The sequence below is a fragment of the Helicoverpa armigera genome, chromosome 9 (assembly GCF_030705265.1).
Source record: "Helicoverpa armigera isolate CAAS_96S chromosome 9, ASM3070526v1, whole genome shotgun sequence".
Lineage (NCBI taxonomy): Eukaryota > Metazoa > Arthropoda > Insecta > Lepidoptera > Noctuidae > Helicoverpa > Helicoverpa armigera.
Window position 1 is genome coordinate 11,158,050 of NC_087128.1, and position 10,564 is coordinate 11,168,613.

Genomic DNA, 10,564 nt, shown 5'->3' on the forward strand with positions numbered 1-10,564 from the left:
TTTTTAGTTTACTACATTAACAAGATGCGAGATATATACTTTACTACTTATATGTGATGCAAATTTGCAACCTTATAAAATGGCAAAAAGGCTTACGTAGGTACAAAGAGGAAAAAAGAGACATTTCTTGTTAGTTAGTCGGGATAGATTAAAGAGTTCAGTTTGTGACGGAAAAGGAATTCCAAGATCCGAATACCTCATGGTAATCACACCTACATTTACAATATATTTTGAAAACGAAACATAAAAGAAAAAATCGCAAGGAAGTAAAGAAAGTTCTGAAAACAGAGGAAGTAAGTTTTCTCCTCAAAACAGGACATTTTGCATACGTATTCCCAAGGTTTTATATGACGCTTATTGATATAGTTGATTAGTTCTATTGCTGACCACCGATCGATAGTAGGTACATAAAACAATATTGTATGTGTAGCTAAAAATACGAATTGACGAGTGTTAGTTAGCTAGAGGTGGGGGTCAAACGGTTAAAGGACTGTTTGGTTTATTTGTAGACACGATAAACAAACAAATAATTAAAGAAAAATATCGACCAAGTGCGAATTGGACTCTCGCAAGGATTCTTAGCATTATCTATTAAGCTAGCTTAAAACACGTTTGTTGTTTAGGAGCCTCATAATATAGTTATTTTTATTGTAGTTTTCAGTAGATATTTGTTGTTATTTCATCAATGATGAATGATGATCTATGTGTAAGAATTTTAACTTTCTTACCGTCACGGTTCATGAGATGTAGCCTGATGACAGACGGATGGACATACGGTCAGGTTGGGTGACGACCCCAAAAAGTACTAAAAGGCTAAAATAATAAAATTAAAACTATACTTAGCAATTAATTTTATTTTTTTATTCAAGTTCATTAGAAATATAACCTAGCTAGGGGTATACTCGTACAAATCGATATTATCCTATCTTAAAACTACTTAACTAAAACAATCAAATGACGTTTCACAATATATCTCAGTTAATTTACAATCACTGTTGTGTTTAAAATTTGAACACTATTCTTTAAATACGGCGCTCCCTAACGGTCAATGAAATTGCGCAATTTTACGATAAAAATCATTGCGCAATTTTTGACCCTAAACGCCAATTCGCACAATGTCGTAAAGGTACGTTAGATGTCAGATATCGACGGCGACTGCATGTGCTGCCGTCGCCTCGTTCCAAAACGGTTTCATATAAATACTTACAAACCAGTAGTGCAGCTGCGGCCGACTTCATGCAATCGCGGCTTGTACGTCGGCAGTCGCAGCCGTCAGCAAGAATTTAAAACATACCTCAAATATTGCTCAATTACATTCTGCGGCCACTTTTAAATTTGTAAAACATGCTTTTTCCAAGAGAAAATTAAAAACAGCCTGCGACTTTTAGTGATGCTTAAAAATCAGTCTTATAACTCTACACTCCGGACATGACATTTCCACTGTTCTGCAATTTAGCTATTTCATCTTTGAACTTTGAAATGGTTTCTTTAGCGAGGTGCAGCTTTTCCTTCAAGTCTGTTATCTCTGTCCGCACTTTAGTTTGAGCTGTTATTATTTTTTGTAACGTTTTTTCTTTCTTTTCTTCAACTGTAACAAGAAAAATTGTAACTGGAGTGGTCTCTACATTACATGATTAAAACATAACATGCAAGTTAAGCAATGCTTGGAACAATTATGCAACGGCCAATATGTACGGCCAAAATATGCATGATCATCTTGATATGACGTTGGGTTCCTCTGTATTTCAGAAAGGACACTGCTCATCATCTGTCATTTGAACATCTTTGGCAGTTGTTAAGGGTAATAAGTCTGACAACCAGTATTACCTCGGGTGACTGGGTTGAGTAGGTCAGATAGGCAGTCGCTCCTTGTAAAACACTGGTACTCAGATGCATACTGTGAGACTGGAAACCAACCCCAACTACTAGTTGTATTTAACTTACAATTAGTATCATGGTTCCAAGGTCCATTGGTGATGGGTTTGACACTGTTCAGTAGGTGCTGCATCAGCTGCGTGGGCTCCTGGAAGACTATCTCCTCATATGACTCACTGACAAGGGCTCTGCCCACTGTCGGAGGGGCTCCCTCAGTTACCGGTGATTGGAACAGCTTTAGAATGTGGTATAGTGTTACCTGAAAAGAAATATGATAATTTATAGTATATGGAGTTAAAAAATATTTCATTACCATCAATCAATCTGATGGAGTTGTTGTACATAGTGCCTGCTGTAGTCAGTAGGTAATATTCAGATTTTTAGGTAGATAAATTTAAGTAAAGGTATGGTGTACTGATTCAGATTATCATGCACATTCAAAATTTCTAAATTCCAGATTAAAGACAGTCAAATAGAAACGTAATTATAATGACAACACACATAGGAGGCCATTATCAGTTCAACATCAGAAGATCAAAATTTACTTACAGGTCTCTCATTTGGATCATGGAAATATAACTTGATAACAATTTCAAATTCTCCCCAGCCTGTCTCGGTCAATTCATACGGCTGCTTCGTCACTATCCTGTTAGGGTTTGCGTAACTCTCATGTAGTTTAAAGTGAACCTTCTTAATGTATGCAGACATGTCTTCATTGGCATACGGCTTTACGTAAACCGTCCATTGATGAGTATGTCCGTCCTCTTCACGTTTCTTGCCGAAATATCTGGCAACGTTGCCGTATATTATGGGCTTTACTATCACTAAGCCCTGAAATTAAGTATGAAGTAAGTTTACTTGATAAACTCAAAACAAGTTCCAGAAAGTTGACAGATGATTTTAAGGCTGGCGTTTTGTAGAATTATGAAAGAAAATGGGTGATTATTTAATTCTAAACACTTTTGAAAGGCTTCAGTAGCTGTTAAAGTCGTACTAACAAAGGAATGATATCAATATTTTAGCAAAGAGAACTGACAGAATACGAATGGAGTTAACAAGTAATTTTAGTATAAAAACGTCTCTTACCTTCACTCTGCCCCCGGAGTCGGGGCCAAAGTCTGTTTGCAAGCTCATATCCAAATCTATTTTGGCCGACAGCTTGGAAACTTTACTTTTAACTGTTTTGTATACAAATATAACCTCACTCTCGTGAGAATTGCAACTGTCACTTTGATATTGACAATGACAGCACATAAAGCTTTGTAACTGGTTGTGCGGGTTATGGCCTTTTAAGCATTCGGCTCTTATTTGAAGCATGTTTTCACTAATATTATTACTTCATGTTAAAAAATAGTGTTATATTGATAATGATTATAGATAGAGGTATAGTAATTTGCAACTAAAGTAACTGGTGGCGTTTGAGTTCTTCGGCGTTGACTCCATCATGCTATTTTGTTTTCAAAATAGATGAAGTTGTTGTGTAGAACATCTTACAGACCTGTGATAGGCAAGGTTAAGTTTTGTCGTAAGGGTGCTTTTTAAATAAAACACTGGTATTATTTTCATAATTACATCTTATTAGAAGGCAAGTGAACAATGGTCCAACAAGCTCTTTTCTTATCCGCGATATTATAATTGAATAATTAACATTAAACTAACTACATAATTGCATAGGCTCTAGGATATAATGAGCACAGTTAAAACAGTCACAACATTGAGAATTGAATGTGTTGTTGTCACACGTCTGCTTCGGTCGGGCGGGGTTCGCTGTTTAGGCCGTTTGCAAATTATACACAAATATTAAAATCTTACCAACTATTAAGTACATGCATCTATTAACATCGATGGGATCACATTCAAGGGTCATCAGAGCATAATCTGTAAAAATATAAGCATTCGTTAGCGTCGTGTGGTAATTAAAATTTGTGATCAGTGCGTGTGTTTTCCAAGTCTGCGAGAAGGGGGTCAGATTCCTCCTCGAACTTTGAAGATCTTGATCCATGTCGCGAAGCTGACACTCTTTGGGAGAACGTGAGTAAATTGGGCACAAGTGAGCTGCATGGCGTGGCTGGAGCGGATCGGGACGACGCTCTAGTACCGGGTGAGATTCTCGATGTCCTTACGGGATAAGCTACCGATAATGGCATGTATAAGCTCGTTTTTCGTTGCCTTGGCGTTTTTTTTACGCTCTCAAGGCGTCTGTGACGTCTCTCGTCACTTGGTCTCCTCAGGGTGGAGTCTCTGGACGTCTGTGTGGGGCTGGTCGGTTGCGGCGGCGATTCTGGAGGGTCTGGCTTCCCAGTGTAGTACTGCCGTAGACTGCCGTATGCCTCGTGCATGTACATATTGTTGTCGTCATCTTCGTCGAGGGATTGGTGTATCGGAGGGGAGGAACCCAGTCTCGGCTTGCAACCCCCATCACAATACATCTCGCAATCAATAAGCTCCAATTCTAGGTCGAAATTAGAGTCCTGAAAGGAGAAAAAATCTAACTTATAATATTGTTCACGATAGTCATATTTGTCACGAAAGATGGGTAACTGAGAAGTTAGATTTTATCTAGTGATCGTTTTGAATCAGTAGTTGGAACTGGCAATTCAAACTTTATCACATAATTATCCTATTCCTTGGGTCGTTCAACAGTGGACAGAATAGGCAGACGTAGTGATGAAAACCATATTTTCTGACTTCATTCAGCATTGTGTCATAGTAGGTATATTTAGGAGTACTCACCAAGGGCTGGACAGGCGAAGTGATAAGGTTATCCCGGAAGGCGGCAGGCGGGTCCCGGGGCCGGGAGGGCGCGGGGTCGGGGCGGGCAGGCGCCGCGCGGGGCTCCGTCAGAGAGGACAGGGAGCGTAGCAGCGGCCCACACCCCACGCCGCACTCCTCGTAGTTGCTCGCGCACGAGTACGGCGGTGGAATGATTGAATTTGCCTGAAAAAGTAGAATACTTAATGTAAATAGGATTGCAAATACCTCGCACTCCAACCATTCCGTAGATAGTAATGAGCAAATAGCGTAGGGAACGATGTGTTCCAAGCCACCTAGTTTAAAATTTTCACCAACACCAAGCAACACACTATCATGAAATGGTTGGCAAAAAAGCTATATCTATACAATGTCTAAGTATCAATTAAACTCTCAGCAAGCTAACTTGAACATAACTAAAAAAGACAATACTGAAAATACATAAGTTGCTATTATCTTGCACTTGTTGTTACAAGGCTACGTTCCTGAAGATGCCATGTCGTCGTTGATTGAAGCCCCACTATGTCATGTTTGAATGCAACTCCTACATACTTATAACTAGTTTGAGCCAGTTCTTAAAGCAATGAGGTTTGGTCCACAGCTCTACAGATCATGACTACAGTGTTGCTTGATGTACCTACCTAAGTCTTTTAATCAAAAAGTCCAAATGATTTTTTTTATCGAAATTCTAATCAAATCTCTTAATCGAAATAGTAAATAAATACAGCGTAGGAATCAAAGATCGCATACAAGATATGGTGACATGCAAACACACCATCAAGGCGGACGTTATGGATTTGTATGAATAAATGGTTTACCTCATTCGCCGCGTTGCATATGAAACTGGAGTTGAGAGATTCTGCAGTACTCGTCGCTGATAGAGAGCCTGAAATATAAAAGATACAGTATCATTATCTATACTTAACTATTATTACAAAGCTGAAGAGTTTGTTGGTTTTCTTGAACGCGCTAAACTTTAGAGCTAATGGTCCGATTTGAAAAAATGTTAGATAGCATTTTTAACAATGGAGGCTATACGCTGCATAGTTTCCGGGTTTGTGAAGTAGTTCTCACGGGACGCGGATGAAATCACTGGCAGTAGTTAGCATTCACCACATTCAACTTTCACAAATTACAAAAAAATATACAAACTGTGGTTAGATTAAGTTTGGCTAATCTCAACACTCCTCCATGTTTTTTGACACTGTCCAACATTGTTGAACATCGCACCCGGTTGGAGACACGTCTTTAAACCGACTGTATATGCAAGGCTGCATACAAAGTAGGTAATTTAATTATGGTTAAAACAAGTGCGTTCTTGCTTTCGCTTCTGTGTAATCTCCCAAGCCTATTAAATTAGATGTGGAATGACCGCTGGAGCTGTTTTTTTAAATTACGAGTTTTTTCTTCGGAGAGATGAGAACATATATTTCGCCGTATGCATTTTTGTTAAATATTCAACTTTAGATTTAAATCTTGTAATATTGATATGGCGAAATCACTAGAATAACATTGAGACAACTTGAGATACTACTTTTTTTCTTTATTTACCCCTGAGTTCTTTTCATAAGTATTTATTTGGCGTACTTATCTAATATTATGAAATGAATACCTGGCGCGCGAATCACGTAGTTTCTAAAGTAGTGGACCATCAGATAGTTGCCAGCCTTCCCATCTCCTTCTCCACATGTGATCACCAGCGGATACAGATCCGGTTTTGATGCTACCTAGAACAATAGAACGATAACTGTGGTTAGGGACAATTGTTCTTGAGCATAGTGAAGGGCATGAAACTACTGGAAGAAAAAAGCATTTTAAGATCCTATTGTTAGTTAAGAATCAGCCCAAAAATCATGCAAACAGCAAAAATAAAAGTTCGTCACACAGAAGAATTAGTGATATCAGAAGTTTTATAAACTGGCGAAAATAAATAAACCTCCAAATTGTAGTTGACAATAAGAATATCACTTCAGAATATGGTGGTGGCGCTTGATGGAAGGACCCGCAGCGGCTGTATCGTGGCGGAGGGTACACCGACCCTGCGGAGTCGTGCTCCGAGGTCGGACGCCGCACACAGCACGCCATGGAACACATGTAGACGCCATGGGAAGACGACCTCTTGAAGAACAGGCACCAGATGCAGCAAATCAAAATACCGCCGAGAGTGCCCAGGAGGAAAAGTACTGGCCTGCGGAATGATGAAGAAAAAAACAAGCAATTAACTTAATTCCAGATGTTTCGTTTGGAAAATAATCTTGTCTGCTGATAAAATTGGACTTAACATTGACTAAAAATACTTTCACTGACAATAGGTATACATTCATGCAGCTACGAATGTATGCATGAAATTTTTGAAGACGCTCACAAATGGAGTATCGATCCTCCTCTCATGCATTCACAGATTTTTCAGTACTAGGTATTTATAATAAACAGGAGTTCTAAAAGACTTGACGAACATGCTGTTTATATGAAGATGTAAATGTCCCTGTCAATGGTTGAGATGCAACTAAACCTCACCACTGGGCATACCAAGCATAGGTATAGCTATGTTCCTTGAGCGGCGTCTCATCCAGCTCCCGCCGTGACCCGAGCGTGGCGTTGATGCGGCGTGTCGGCTGCGCGGACGTGTCGCAGCAGCCGAGCTCGCAGCACATCCAGTGAGCTGGACACAGGTGGCCGTCCTTGCATTGTACTTCAGTCGCACACTGGAATTTAAAGATTAGGAGTCACTGAGTGCAAAGGCAAACTTCACTACAAATGATGTGAGGATACACTATAATTACCTACTAAATGATAAGTTTTCAGATATTGTAGATATAGGTACGTTTGATCACTGTTTCATTCGATGGTAAGCTAAGATAACGACAACGGTGAAGCACGCTTTTTCAAAAATTACCAGTGTCGTCACTGAAGTTGGAGGTCTTTTGGTGGATTGTTTTGTTAGATAGTGTAGAATGAATCAACTCTCAATAACGTATTTTAAAACAGAATTTCAAGGTTCGCGAAGTAACTCATGATGCCAGAAAAACGGAGGGTAAAAGCTATATACAAAATGCAGACTTCGTAAACACTATCAAAACCTCCTCGTCTTGCAAAAAGATGCATTCAAAACAACCATAACTTCAAAGTCGAGTAAACGAACGCGATCTTTTAGGTCACACGGCTCTCTGAAACATCTCGACCTCTTAAGAAATTGCTAGGCTTTCAATACGAGCTAGGCTAGCATTCTAGAGTATTTATAGGCCACATTCACATGATACAAGAGGCTTCTCAACCGGCTTTTCAAGAGGGAAAGCATCATATCAATCTAGAGAGCGCTCGAGCGTCCCGGTTTCCGACTCATTTACTTTGAAATATTGACTTTAATTGAAATAAAAGTGGGGCGGGAAATCGGAGATTGATAGTACGGATTTTAATATTGATTTTGATTTATTACCACCTATTCATAATCGTAGAAGGCATCTAAAAAGGAATCATTTTTGTGATTGGGTTTCCACAAGTATGGTGGCAGATCGTTGTTATGTGCGCGCAAATAAGTATTAATTAATACTTATTTATGAATTTGATCAAACCAACGGCCGACTAAGTTTTGAGTGCCCATGGGCTCTAGTTAAGACAACATTAAAATATTCTTATTTCATTTGCATAACTAACTAACACTAGTTTTAAGTTTTTTCATGCTGTAATACTAACATTCTATGGACTCGTGGGTCTGCAATAAAAAGTTTTTATTTTAAAGGAATTTAAGTTCCCCACAGTTACTTTTGGTTTAGTTCCATATGAATATTGCTGAATCTGCCTAAAACTTTCGATAGACGCGGCTGAAGTCTGGGGTGAAAGTTGCTGAAATGCATAAAAGTGGATCGTCAGCAGTTTTGGTAAACGGGACAGACGTGACGTAATGTCTGGGTTTGATGCTGACGTTTCCATTTTCATGGATTCATTGGTTGACACGATTTGTATTTTGTTTTCAATGAATGGGAAAGTTGAAGCTGTTATGACACTATTTTAAAACACAGGTTTAAATCCTCCGGATACCGATAGTTTCAATACTTCATGAAATTATTTTTTTATAAGTAGGTACTTATAAACTCCCTTTTTAGGGTTCCGTAGCCAAAATGGCAAAAACGGAACCCTTATAGTTTCGTCATGTCCGTCTGTCCGTCTGTCCGTCTGTCCGTCTGTCCGTCTGTCCGTCTGTCACAGCCGATTTACTCGGAAACTATAAGTACTACAGTGATGAAATTTGATGGGAATATGTGTTGTATGAACCGCTACAAAAATATGACACTAAATAGTAAAAAAAAGAATTGGGGGTGGGGCCCCCCATACATGTAACTGAGGGATGAAATTTTTTTTTTCGATGTACATACCCGTGTGGGGTATCAATGGAAAGGTCTTTTAAAATGATATAAAGTTTTCTAAAAAACATTTTTCTTAAAGTGAACGGTTTTTGAGATATCAGCTCTCAAAGTCGTAAAAAGTATGTCCCCCCCCCTCTATTTTTATAACTACGGGGTATAAAATTCTAAAAAAAATAGAGGTGATGCATGCTAATTAACTCTTTCAACGATTTTTGGTTTGATCAAAGTATCTCTTATAGTTTTTGAGATAGGTTGATTTAACTGTAATTTACGGAACCCTTCGTGCACGAGTCCGACTCGCACTTGGCCGGTTTTATATTATCACATTCATTTTCTTATTGAGTAGTTTGATAGGTACCCATATAGAACTGAACTGAGTCACTGCAATTAATCCTCAACTTTCTAGCTTCGTTTTTTTTTAGTCGTTTACGGCAATCTTTTCGTAACTGAATTTTAACGTGGATAATATGGTTACCTATCTAAATTTATATTATTTTCTGCACAGGATAAACTCTATTTTTTTCATTGTTCGAGTATGTAGAAAACAAGGCAAAGTTGAAGAAATAGATTACAAAATAGTCTTAGTCCGTAAATAATACAAAATTAGTGCTACACTCAATACCATACATACGAACAATATGAGCCAGCATTGCTAGGGGTCCGCAATCGGTTGCTATGGCAACGCGTTGTTATTCGTTGTTAAGAGTTAAATCGTTGTTAACCATTGTTAAGTAAGAATTTATAATTTTTCCAACCTAAATAATACATTTTTAATCCATTTAATAATAATAATTAGTATTTGTAAAGGTTGAGTACCTACTAGAAACTAAACTTATAACAAAAACAGTTTTTTGTCTCGCAACAACTCCCTAGCGTTGCTACCCCACAGAACTGAGAAAAGGGCAGAGTTCACGCCATAAATCAATACGTTGCATCCTTGTTAATAATGTCCAGTATGAATGATAAAAATAGATTCGACGTGGGTTGTTTTCGCGGGAAAACTGGGCGCCAGGTTGCACCGCGCATGTTCTCTAATCGATCGCGCTGTCAAAGGCATCAAGCTACAAGTGCCTTTATAAAACCTCGTTACCTAGATCTGTGGTAAAATTAGCACATTTCTGTTGTAAAATAGGTAGCTAAGAACCATTGTTTAATAGGTAGAATTTTTTGTAATGTTGATTTAAGTTGACACATAACGTTGTTCATTTTGGTCAACGTATTTCGGATTTTTTTGAGTCTACACTGCAATAAAAACTAGATTTTCATTCCTAAAAAACTATGCAGATGATGTGAAAATGGATCTATTAGAAAATATAAGAAAAAAAGGCACTTACAGGAGCAGGTTTCGTAATTAAAATCCCGAGCAGGGAGAAAGCGAAAAAGGCTAAAATCATTGTGGTGATGAGCAGCAATATCTGGCACGTCATGGAGTTTTTAATCACATCATTATTTAGTGTCTATGGTCGAAGGTGCAGCGTGCAAGTACACCTGCGTCACTGGCTGGTATAAGGCTATGAAATGGCGGCCATCTCGCCATCTGGCCTCCTCGGGATCGCGCGTCCCACTGGCTATGT

General features: G+C 38.6%; 2 protein-coding genes across 3 annotated transcripts; both read right to left on the minus strand.

Annotated features, from left to right (window-relative positions):
• Positions 1 to 880: 880 nt before the first annotated feature.
• Positions 881 to 3,122, minus strand: LOC110369715 (YEATS domain-containing protein 4). Its single transcript, XM_064036240.1, has 4 exons — positions 2,962 to 3,122; positions 2,425 to 2,706; positions 1,945 to 2,134; positions 881 to 1,588 (listed from the first exon to the last, which is right to left on the minus strand). The coding sequence occupies exons 1-4, from the start codon at positions 3,007 to 3,009 to the stop codon at positions 1,416 to 1,418; spliced, it is 693 nt and encodes a 230-aa protein (XP_063892310.1). The 5' UTR covers positions 3,010 to 3,122; the 3' UTR covers positions 881 to 1,415.
• Positions 3,123 to 3,431: 309 nt separating this feature from the next.
• LOC110369718 (uncharacterized) lies at positions 3,432 to 10,564 on the minus strand. Of its 2 annotated transcripts, none has more exons than XM_021325246.3 (7): positions 10,325 to 10,564; positions 7,156 to 7,331; positions 6,595 to 6,814; positions 6,239 to 6,353; positions 5,445 to 5,512; positions 4,609 to 4,812; positions 3,432 to 4,346 (listed from the first exon to the last, which is right to left on the minus strand). In XM_021325246.3, the coding sequence occupies exons 1-7, from the start codon at positions 10,415 to 10,417 to the stop codon at positions 3,792 to 3,794; spliced, it is 1,431 nt and encodes a 476-aa protein (XP_021180921.1). In that variant the 5' UTR covers positions 10,418 to 10,564; the 3' UTR covers positions 3,432 to 3,791. The 2 variants fall into 2 exon arrangements, with proteins under 2 accessions (XP_021180921.1, XP_021180919.1); XM_021325244.3 differs by having other exon boundaries at positions 7,144 to 7,331.

Coding starts and splice junctions, on each gene's coding strand:
- LOC110369715 (XM_064036240.1), bottom strand. CDS start 3,009: ATGAGCTTGCAAACAGACTTTGGCCCCGACTCCGGGGGCAGAGTGAAG. Junction 2,707..2,961: donor ACTCCGGGGGCAGAGTGAAG/GTAAGAGACGTT, acceptor ACTTAATTTCAG/GGCTTAGTGATAGTAAAGCC. Junction 2,135..2,424: donor ATGATCCAAATGAGAGACCT/GTAAGTAAATTT, acceptor ATTTCTTTTCAG/GTAACACTATACCACATTCT.
- LOC110369718 (XM_021325244.3), bottom strand. CDS start 10,417: ATGACGTGCCAGATATTGCTGCTCATCACCACAATGATTTTAGCCTTT. Junction 7,332..10,324: donor TAATTACGAAACCTGCTCCT/GTAAGTGCCTTT, acceptor TTTAAATTCCAG/TGTGCGACTGAAGTACAATG. Junction 4,813..5,444: donor TATGCAACGCGGCGAATGAG/GTAAACCATTTA, acceptor CTACTTTTTCAG/GCAAATTCAATCATTCCACC.